General features: G+C 41.6%; 1 protein-coding gene and 1 long non-coding RNA gene across 3 annotated transcripts in view; one reads left to right on the top strand and one right to left on the bottom strand.

Moving 5' to 3' along the window:
* The window catches only part of CRADD (CASP2 and RIPK1 domain containing adaptor with death domain), a 373,328-nt gene extending 366,284 nt beyond the window's left edge, over positions 1–7,044 (top strand). Inside the window, exon 4 of the mRNA XM_069095164.1 lies at positions 6,348–7,044. Coding sequence (XP_068951265.1) covers positions 6,348–6,649 — 302 coding nt within the window. The 3' untranslated portion in view covers positions 6,650–7,044. The remainder of the gene's footprint in view (positions 1–6,347) is intronic.
* Positions 642–11,561, bottom strand: part of LOC138166692 (uncharacterized) — a 31,122-nt gene continuing 20,202 nt past the window's right edge. The window contains exons 2-4 of one of the 2 annotated variants that reach the window (XR_011169693.1): positions 9,116–9,320; positions 7,443–7,552; positions 642–1,358 (exon numbers count right to left, since the gene is read on the bottom strand). This is a non-coding gene — a long non-coding RNA (uncharacterized lncRNA). The remainder of the gene's footprint in view (positions 1,359–7,442; positions 7,553–9,115; positions 9,321–11,561) is intronic. The other variant, XR_011169694.1, reaches the window with a different exon arrangement.

Below are 11,561 nucleotides of genomic sequence, written 5' to 3' on the forward strand. Positions count from 1 at the left end.
TATATATATGTTATATATGCTTTTATATAATAGAGGAATAGGAAATAATGAAATGTAGTGGAATGAAGAGATAATATACACATATACATATATATGTCCGTGTACATGTGTATATTTATGTATATATGCATGTGTATGCATATGCACATATAGACGTTCAGTCATTTTAGTTGTGTCTGACTTTTTGTAACCCCATTTGGGTTTTTCTTGGCAAAGATACTAAAGGAGTTCCCCATCCTTGGGTTGGATTCAGTCAAAGGGTCACATTTGAGGACTTTGAGGTTCACATGTGGCTTCAAGGACTCAGGTTGCCCACCCTTGGGTTAACCATTTCCTTCTCCTGTGGATTAAGAAAGTATCATGTCTGTGTGCAATGTATACATGTCTATACATAGAGTATCTCTTCACATACCCTCCCCCCTCCCACACACACTACACTTAAAGATTCCTTCCCTGCATTAGATTTTAAGAATCTTCAGGGCAGGGACAGTATGTTGTTTCATTGTTGTCTCCCCAATCACTAGCACCACGTGTGACAGACACATAGTTGTTAAAATGAATCTGTTGAATTTGATACAAGGGTGAGTGGGAAACATTCATTGTTGACCCAGCTGAGAAAAGGAAGTAGCCCAGCCCATGGCTCCTTTGTAGGTTGGTCTTTATTATATCTTAACCATAATAGGACACATTTCCTTCTTTTTCTCATTCACCATTAACTCCCCAAACTTATCCTGCAGTTCCTTTAAGAGCTAAGTAAACTGAGACCATCTGCCCTTCCTGAGACCAGCAAGTCTAGAAGAGGGTTCAGAGGGGGCACAAATGAATGGATTTTCTTGCATAGTAAATGATCTGAATGAATATTTCAGTTTAATGACGACTGATGCAGCTGCATTAGAAGTGGGGTTGATGACTAGGAAATGCACAGCCTCACCCCTGCTGGAGATATTTGATATACAAAAGATCCAGTTGGCTGCTCATTACTTTGCAGGAATAGAGAATCTGAGTGAATGGCCAAAAGCCATTGCTTAGGTTTCCTTTTTGGACCAAAAAGCAAAGCAAAACCCCTCACCAGAAACCCGAGTCCCCAGTACTTCCCAGGATACCAGCTGGGGGGAAACTCTTGTTGTTGTTTGTCCTTTGTTCTTGAAGAGGACCACACCATCAGGAAGATGATGTCTTGACTTGCAAGTGAATTGGATTTAAGGGAGGGCTGTGCGAAGTCACCAGCCTCATTCTCTTCTCTGGAGCCATCTGGGTCCAGTGGCCAGATGCAGATCAGCATGACTGGGGTTGGCCCCTGATACAGTGGGAGACCTTAGCCTTTTCAAGCTAAAGTCTTTCCCAGGTCTCAGGGGAAACTGTAAAACCACAAAGTGAATAATGAATATTGTTTTAAAGGAGAAAAGTCAGGAAGTCAATGGTTGATTTCAATGTGATCTAACTAGCATTTTTTAAACTCCTACTATGTGTCAAGCCCTGTGCTAACTGCTCAGGCTGCAAAGATAAAGGTGAAAGTCTCTGTCCTCAAGAAGCTTCTAGAAGGGAAGGATGTGTGCACAGATAAGGAAATGCACACACAAACATATATAACATGTTAAATAAATTTGAAGTCATATTGATGAGGGATGGCTCCCAATAGGTTCAGCAGGAACTCTGATCTTATCTAAGACCAGAAAACCTGCGATTCAGTCTGGAAAGAATTCAGCTCAGGCTAACTTGGAGTCAGAGTTGTAAGTTTATTATACACCTTACAGTGGGCAAGGATCTTTAGAGGACCTGCAACCTCAAAGGGGTAGAATTAAGATTTATATAGAATCATCCATAGTAGAACCTGTGCCAATTATGCTAACTAGGTGATTAAGGGTGTGATTAGGGAGGAGTTAAGGTGGGGACAGTGTTTAAAGGGACATGCAAGTTTTATGTAACTGCGAAGGCGTATTACCCGTGATTCACTGGGAAAAAGCCCACGTGGTTTTAGGCTTGAAACATCACTAAGTCAGCTAGCGGTCAAGGGCGGCTGATGGAGAAGTGCCCAGTCTGCCACCCATCAGTGTCATGTTTGACAAGATTAATGTCTGGGAGCCAAGGCTGAGACTCAGTGTGTGGATAATAGACTAAGGAGTTAACCCAGAGATAGGGTCTTGAAGGATTCATTGAGGCAGCCAAGGAGTCAACCTAGAGATAGGGTACCGAAGTACTCATGGGGCCAGCGGGACACTATACAAAGGGGAGATAATAGTTGCCTAAGCTGGAATGTTTATAGATACTTTAGTGAAGGATTCATAGGAATAGTTTGCTATTGTTCCAAGCTGAGATAGTTGTTGCTGGTCAGAGTTATTGCTCTGAAGCTAGGGGTGGGGGAAGAAGGGGCAGAGTTAATGCTCTGAGACTGGGGGGGGGGGGTAATGATTTTACAAACTGGTTTTACAAATTGATGTTACAAAGTTTTAAAGACTGATGCTACAAATATAGATCCCAAGCACTCCATCATTCCTGATGTTACAAATTGGTGTTACAAATTGAGTTTACAAATTGATTTTACAAACATAGATCCCAAGCACCCCATCAATATTTTGTGTGTTGGTTGGGAGGAGGTACCAACATCTGGGGAAGGGGAAGGGGTTGTCAGAAAAATCCTGTTCTGGCATTTGGGACTTGAGCCAAACCTGGAAAGGAGATTTTTGTTCCTAGAGGAGGAAGTGAAGTGGGAGAAAATGACAGAGGAGGTGGACAACCTTGCAAAGGCATAGAGGTAGGAAATTGCATAGACACACAAACATGTATATATAGGCATATATGTGCATACATATGTATACATAGGACATGTAATATAAGTAATATGTGCTCTACATGTGTATATCTATACATGTGTGTATATATCAGACATGAGTGAGAGCCTTGCAAAGGCAAGGAGGTGGAATATTGCATACATACACATAAACATGTATATATGTACACACATATATGGGTATATATACATATGGCTTATAATATATAGTATAATATAATAATCTGTACATACATATGTATGTATGTGTGTATCACATATGAGTGACAGCCTTGCAAAGGCATAGAGGTGGGAGACTGCATACACATATATATATATATGTATGCATATATGTGTATATATTTTTATATATAAGAGCCACAGTGTTCTGGTAAATATTTAACTACGAGTTCTAAAAAAAAAGTCCCTCCAACTCATTTTAAAGTTTAATCTGCATCATTAACATTTACTCCATCACTTTCTTAAGTCTAGACAATCAACAAAACAATCTCTCAAGCACTGATTTGCAAAGTTTGCTCCTTTTTGAAATGCAAATGTTCACATTGAAAATTTAGCAGCCCACCTGAGCTGCCTTCAGCACACACCTGTAATAAAGGGAAATATCACACAAGCCAGTTTGACTGGATCAGAAAGTACATGAAGACGAATCATTTGAAATCAGTCCGGAAAGCAAGGCTGAAGTCAGATTATGAAGTCTGTAAATGCTAAGCAGAGGACTTAATATTTTTTCCCAGGAACAATGGGGATCCATGGAGACTTCCTTGGGAGAAGAGTGACATGGTCAGACCTGTCCTTTAGGAATATCATTCTGGTAGCTATGTGGAAGGTAGATTGGAGAGGGAGAGAGGCTGGCAGTTGGGAAGACCAGTTATGATGCTAATTCCAATAATCCCAATAGATGAGTTCCTGAGCAAGTCAAGTCAATAAGCACTTATTAAGCACCTACTGTGTGGCAGACACTGTGTGAAATACTGAAGATAAAAAGAAAATAAAACTTATTCACCCTGTTCTAAGGGAACTCCCAGACTAATGAGGGGGACAATATGCAAACAACTGTGTGTGGCTCGGGAGATTGAAAATGAACTGAGAGGGAGAGACTAGCATTAATGGGGGATCAAGAAAGATTTCACATAGAGGGTAGATTTTAGCTGAAATTTGAAGGAAGCTGGGGGAGAAGTGGGCAGGGAGGGAGGGAGGGACAGAGACAGAGAAGCAGCAAGAAAGTCACTGTCCCTGGCTCACACAGTAAGTACATGGAGGGGAGGAAGGGGTAAGAAGATTGGACAGGTAGGAAAGGTCCGGCTTATAAAGACTTTAAAAGCTAACAGAGGATAGAGAAGAAAATGGATGTGAGAGATTTTGTGGGGGTGGAATTGAACAGGCTTGGGAACTGATTGGCTATGGGGCAGAGGGAGAAGAGGATGGTCTGTGGTCTGGAACAAAGCTGTTCAGCACCACATGCCTTCCCTCCCCACTGCCTTCCACTGTACTCTGAACTGGGTTTAGACCTTGTTGTCCTCCCCTGGCCTGCTAATCCCTTCATTTGCCATTTTGATAACTATCATAGTGATTTCCCAATGTGGTCATGGGAGAAATGAGATTTAGCAAGACCTCTTAGTTTAATTTCTCCACCTCTCTGCCAGTGCCAGATTGTTCCCTGCGATTATCCTCCAGAACAGTAAGTTCTAATTAGTTTTCCCATTGAAAGTATTTTTCTTTTATTTCCAGACATTCAGCCTGACAGCCAAAGACAGCAGTCCAGTTTGCAAAACTCCCTGGCATTTGGGGACCAAGGGTTAATTTATCCAGTGGAGAAGCCAGTTGATATCTGATCTGATTAACTTGCTCAAACATGGCACACCATCCAGTCAAATAAGATGAATAATGGCAGCTCATATTTATGCTGGCCTGCCAGGTTTGCAAAGGGTATCTTCGAAGTCCAAATGCAAGGGTATAACATGCCCATTTTACAGATAGAAAACCAAGGTTCAGAGAGAGAAAGTGAATTGCCCCTATTATTCAGCTCCTAAAGGGGTCAGAACCTAGACTTGAACCCAGGTGTACCAACTCCAAATTAAGGAGCTCAAAAATCTAACATAAGTGAGGAAGGAGTAAAAAGAGCACTTTCCTGACTCAAATAAATTCCAACCTGGGATACTGAAAGAGCTATGGGTATGATCACTTGTCTGTCACCCCTGATTACCTAGGAAGCATGAACATTTAGTTGTCAGTCATAAAATATGTATTAAGCCGCAACTATTTTCCAAGTAATTTGTTAGGTGGTGAGATTTAAAGACAAAAATCAAGCAGTCCATGACCCTGGGGAAGTTCTAATCTAGCCAGAGGAAGTAACATGGATGTAGAGGACAGCCGCCCAAAAATCTTTGTGCTGCACTAAAACTTTTGGGATACCCTGTATAGCTAGGTCCTGATTAGTACAAATAGTGAATCCTATTAAATGGCTGCATTATCCAGATTTGCACTACAAATTACCATTGCACTAGAACATGCAATTAAAATCTCATGTAACACAAATTCAAATAATGCAGCCACTTGGTCACAAGTACTAATGGGGACTTAGTTCACAAGTACTAATGGGGACTTAGTGGCATGTACAAAGTAAGTATGATGTGATTTGGAGGGGGAACCTCTGGAGGGTGAGGAGGGGATCAGGAAAGGCCTCATTTAACTGAACCTTGAAGGAAAGTAAGGATTCTTTGAGGTGGAGGTGAGGAAGGCAAGGGGTACTGCTTGTGAAAAGTCAAAGACTTTGAGGCAGAGCACCATGAATGAGGAACAGTTAGAAGTCTGGTGTGTGAATGAGAGAAGTATATACAGTAAGGCTGGAAGGGTAGGATGGGGCCAGGCTAGAAAGGGCTTTAAATACCCAATAAAGAGTTTGTATTTGACCCTGGAGGTGACATGGAGTCACTGGAGTTTGCTGGGTAGGACGATGACACAAGCAGCCTTGTACTTTTGGAATAACACTTTGATAACTGAGTGGAGAGTGGATTGGAGTGGGGAGAAACTAGAATTAGGGAGACTAATTAGTTTGTTGTTATTTAGTTGGTTTTCAGTCATGTCAAACTCTTTGTGACTCCATTTTGGATTTTCTTGGCAAAAATCCTAGAGTTTGCCATTTCTTTTTCCAGCTCATTTTACAGATGAGGAAACTGAGGCCAACAGGGTTAAGTGACTTCCCCAGAGTCATATAACTAGTAAGTGTCTGAGGTCACATTTGAACTCGGGTCTTTATGAGTTCTGTATGTACTATGTATGGCACCATTTAGCTTCACTGACGAATTAGTAGTCTATTCCATTTCTCCAAGTGAGAGGTGGAGAGGACCTGGATGTGGGTAATGGTTGTGTGAATGGAGAGAAGGAGACAGATAGGAGAGATGTCATAAAGGCAGAAACCAAAAGATTTCTCAATAAATTGACAAATAAATAATCTATCAATAAATGGATGAGAATTACATCAAGATTGCAATCCTGGGTGCCTGGTGGGACATCTCTTCTCACTGATTCCTTTGTCTTTCTTTTTCCTTTTCCATCCCAGGTGGCCAGGCATCTCCTATTCCTACTCACATTCTGAAGAGCTCACCCTCTGATCAGCAGCTTAACCAGCTAGCCAGGAAGCTTGGCCCTGAGTGGGAGCCTGTTGTGCTGTCCCTGGGTCTGTCCCAGAGGGACATCTACCGCTGCAAGGCCAACCACCCCTACAATGTGCAGTCGCAGATCGTGGAGGCCTTCATCCAGTGGAAGCAGAAGAATGGAAGCCAGGCGACCATCCAGAGCTTACAAAAGGGCCTGGTGGCTATGGATGTCGACCCTTCTGTGCTCCAGCACATGTTAGAGTAAACTGCTCTGTCATCACCACGAATCCAATGTGCTAAGTAAGCCCTTAGACTTTTCTGCAAGGCAGGTGTCTTAAAGCCTTTTCTTTTCTTAATTATCTATAAATGAAATGTGAGGAGGGTCTCAACTTGATAGCTTACTTTTAAGGCTAAACCTCTTAAGGGATCTTAACTGTTTACTGAAATATTCATTTTTTTTAATTGCATGAGACAATGTTTGATTTTTGACTTCTTGAGAAATCACTGGGTTTTTTTTAAGCCATATTCTTGCAACAAAAATAGATGTTCTGTATTCCAGACATACTCTTTAAATTGTCTGAGAATGGAACTGCAATCATTTATAAGCATAATATTAATAAGTGTTACTTCCATCAATAAAAAAAATTATTTGTATAACAAGTCCTCCCCCAGAGGTCATTGTTTATTTTTTTTCTGCTCCTTAGATTTACTAGGTTTAGGATGCAATTACTCAAGCTAATGAGGCCCAAGAAAGACTGTGTGGTGTAGGGGATAAAATGATGGCTTTGGAGTCAGGAAAACCTGGGTTCAAGTCCTGCCATATACTGTCTGTGTGACCTTGGACAGGTCACTAAAATCTATCAGTTTCTCCAGAGAATTCTCTAAGATTATAAATTGTAGAGGAGGTACTAGTCTACATAGGTAGAAAAGGTTCCTACACTCAAGAAAGTCATAGGTATGGTCAAGAGGAGTAGATAGTGTTTATTCAATCAACAAACATTTGTTAGAAGCCTCCTATATACCAGCTAAGCTGTGTGACCTTGGGCAAATCACCTTACCTTTCTCAGCCTTAGTTTCCTCATCTGTAAAATGAATGAGTTGGACTTGTCAGTCTCTGAGGTCCCTTCCAGCTTTACACCTATGATCCTGTGAGATATCATACTTGGCACTGGAAATACAAAGACAAAAATCAAACAGCCCAGGCCCTCAAGGAGTTTACATCCTGGGGGAAGGGGGATGGGAGCAATAAGTAGAAGGTAAGTAAATACAAATAAATGTCACAGGGAATAGAGCCCTGGGTTTGAACTCGGGGACCTTCTAGGTTTAAATCTTGTCTCATATTCTTCCTAGCCAGGTGACCCTGGTCAAGTCATTTAACTTCTGCCTGCCTTAGTTTCCTCATTTGTAAGAAAAAAAAATAGCGTCCACTTCCCAGGGCTGCCATGAGTATTAAATGAGATAATATTTGTAAAGTGCTTTTCAAACCTCTTTTAATGTTATAACAGTGATATTGGCCCTGTTTTCTTACTGCAGAAGGAAGCCCAGGTGTGGTCTCTGTATTAAATGTCAGAGAGTAGGGCTCTCTGCAAAGCCTCAGGTTCATGGTCAGGTTCTGGCATTCATGCCACTGTTCAAAAGTTACTCAGTCAAGTGCCCTGCAAGTTGCTGGTGAAAAACAAAAGGACCATGGTCTGTAGTTGAAACTCCAAGCATTGAGGTCATGCCAACCCCTACCCTTCTTTTATTGTTTCTGTCTAGTGTTTGACCCATTTGCAAAGCCTCTTCCCATCTGTTAGTTCATAGGAACCCTATGATGACCCAGTGGTGTAGGCAGAACAGGGATGGACATCTTTATCTTCATCTCACAGAAACCAAGGTTTAGGTTTGGTGATTTACCCAAGGCTACATGACCAGGAAATGGCAGAGCTGGCCCTGTACCCAAGTCTTTGATCTCCTAATCCAGTGTGGTTTCCTCACATCAACATTTCTCTCATATACTAATAAAAAAAATAGTGTGTGGTATGAACAGCAACTTCAGTCATCTACTCCAAAGGGCACTTAATAAATACCTACTTTATACCAACCACTACACTAGGCACTGGTGACACAAAGACCAGGACTGAAGAGTGAGTACTCACCTTCCAGGAGCTCACATTTAGTCGAGTCTAAGGAAGGCTGCAATAGGAGGGGCTCATTTCTTGCTAGGTTTGAAAATATGTCTTTGTTAGGATTTGCTTGGGCCTACTCTCTTCCAGAGAGGAAGAGACAGATGTTTCAGTAATAATTAAGTATCACATGTACCTTCCTAAAAATTGGGGAAAATATTCCTGACCGGAACAGTAATTGAAATCATCTGAGGAGATAAATGTTATTTCTCTGCCTTTAGATGGTAAACATCCTGAGGCCAGGGATGATCCTTTCTGCTTTCTCTGAAGGAAGACAGGCTGGAGAGAGACAGAGACAGAGAGAGAGACACAGAGAGAGCGAGACACAGAGAGAGAGACAGAGAGACAGAGAGAGACAGAGAGAGAGAGAGAGAGAGAGTGTGTGTGTGTGTGTGTGTGTGTGTGTGTGTGTGTGTGTGTAGAAGAGGGTAACTTCTAATACTATTCTTCAGTAGGCTGAAAGATATCCTTAATTTTTTTTTAATAAAGGAAAACCAGATCTAGGGCCGGGGTGAGATTCTTTAGTTAAAAGGGGATTGTTCACAGTGATAGGTTCACTTACTCACCTTCTTGTCAGTTGTCTCTTCTTTTCAGTTGTGTAAACCTGGATGCGCTGTAAATCTCATCAGTGTGGTTGTATCCTCCTGCATCAAATCAGCTTGTCCTCCTAATACTGAGTCTCAAATAAATTGTTCACAGTCATCTGAACCCTTCATTTTTGTTTCTTTGTTGTTTATCTTCTCAGGTTTGGGATGGAGATTTGCACTTGGTCTGTGTGTGAAGGAAAATGGTAACAGCAGCTTGCATTTTCTATGGCATTCAGAGTTTAAAAAGTGTTTTCCAGTGGGGTTGGAATAGTGTGGTGAGAAGAGTGCTCCACTTTGAGTCTTGAGATCTGAGTTCAAATCCCATCTCTGTCACTTGAACTCAACCTTCTTGGGCCTGAGTTTCCTCATCTTTAAAATGGAGAGGGCTGTGCTAGATGACCTCTGAGGGCCCTTCTAGTTCTTGATCTAGGATTTTATGATTTTTTTGTTAAGTTAACTGCTCTCAACCTCGGTTTCCTCATCTGTAAAATGGAGAAGTTGGGCTGGATGACCTCTGAGAGCCCTCCCAGCTCCAGAGCTATAATCCTGTGACACCTCTGCATTAGGTAGTATGAATATTATTCCCATATCATGGATGAGGAAACTGAGGAACTGATAAATAAAGTAACCTATCATAGTTAGGAAGTATTGAAGCCAGGATTTCAATCTGGATCTCTCATAATTCCAGGTCTAGTACTCTCTCTTTACTGTATTGTGTTACTTCCCCTGGCTAGTGTAGCCCAATCCTGATCTGAGGGCATTTATGGAGTGCCTGCAAATCTTCCTGCAATAGCATGCCAGACTTCTCTAGAAAAGATCATTTACAGCGAGGCATCAGTGCTTAATCTGTCAGGAATGAGATAAATCAAATTGGTTGAATTTGAAATGCCTTTAAAAAAGACTGGACCTGTGATTTCATCAGTTTAGGGAGCTCCTGGATGAGTGTGGTCCACCAATGCAGGTTGGGAACGTTTCTGCCATGTACAGCCTTGGAGTATTGCCTGGGGCATCAAGAAATGAGGAGACTTCCCCAGAGTTACACAGTCAATATGTGACAGGGGAAGTACTTGGGCGCAGGCATACCCAACTCTGAGGCTGACCCTCTGTCCACCAAGCCAAGCCAATTCTGGGCAATATATCCAAGCTTGTTGAAGAAGGAAGGCAGAATCGTGGTTTTAGACTTCAGAATTACAAGTAGTCTTAGTCAATATGTAATCTAACCCCCTCATTTTTCCAATGAGGAAACTGAATCCATAGAAATAATGTGACTTGCCCAAAGTTATATGTCCTGTGTGTCATACGTGTGTGTCATACATGACAAAGCTGGGATCTGGACCCTGGCCTTTCAGTTCCAAATCTCTGACTCTTTCTTTCTGTGCCTATTCCTAGCCAAGATTCAAAGACCAAAGAAAATGGTGGTTTACAAAATTTACTTCACTTTCTCCCTGTTAAGGTGGGTGCCATATAACATTAGTTCATCTGCCATGAGGAAAGACTGGCTAGCGGGTTGGCTCTGGCTGCTCTCCATGAGATGATCCTACTTTTCCTTGGTCATTAATTATAGCTTTTGCCATGGTAAGATACCAAGGGGCTTTATTCATGGCCAGTCCCCAATGGCAGTTGTTGCTATTGGACTGAGAGGTTATGCTTTGGCTTATACGCCCAGATTCTAGGTAGCCACAGGTGCACCTTGACTGGAATACCAGAGCTGTGGAGGAATCTGCTCCATAGATGCTTGCTTTTCTCCTTCCCATAGTCAAATTTACTTAAATTAAACTCAGTGTAACCCAATTCAAGAAATATTTATTATGGACATCATTATCATCATAGCTGACATTTATGCAGCACTTTAATGTTTGCTAAGCACTTTATATCTATTTTGTCATCTGTGGCCTTAGGGCAACTTGGGACTGTACACTCTATAATGATCTCTGTTTTATAGAAGAGGAAACCAAGGGTCAGAGAAGTTGAGATGTATACAGCTGGTAAAGGTCTAAGGTAGGATTTGAACCCAGGCATTAGGATAATAAGATTGTGAAGCTGTAGCTATAAGAGACCACAGAGATGAACCAATCTCTTAATTTTTCAGATAAGGATGCTGGGGCGGCCATGACCACACAAATGGGCAAGTGACCATGCCAGGATTTGAACCTAGGTTTTCTTGACTCCAAGTCCAGTGTGCTAGACACCAAGCTTGCTCCCTCAATGTAAGGGTCTCTGGAAAGCCAATGGTAAGCATGTAGATATACCATTTTGCAGGATATCTATATCAATAAACAGGCAGACAGATAGGTAGAGAGAGAGATGAGAAAGATAAATAGATGAGAAAGATAGACAAGATAGATATCAATATATAGGTATCTATATAGATCCCCAAATTGCAAGGGGATACCATGGCAATTATATACAATCTATCTGTCTGTCT

This window comes from Petaurus breviceps, unplaced genomic scaffold (assembly GCF_028583685.1).
Source record: "Petaurus breviceps papuanus isolate PSGF00001 unplaced genomic scaffold, PetGlider_PUasm1.0 225, whole genome shotgun sequence".
Lineage (NCBI taxonomy): Eukaryota > Metazoa > Chordata > Mammalia > Diprotodontia > Petauridae > Petaurus > Petaurus breviceps.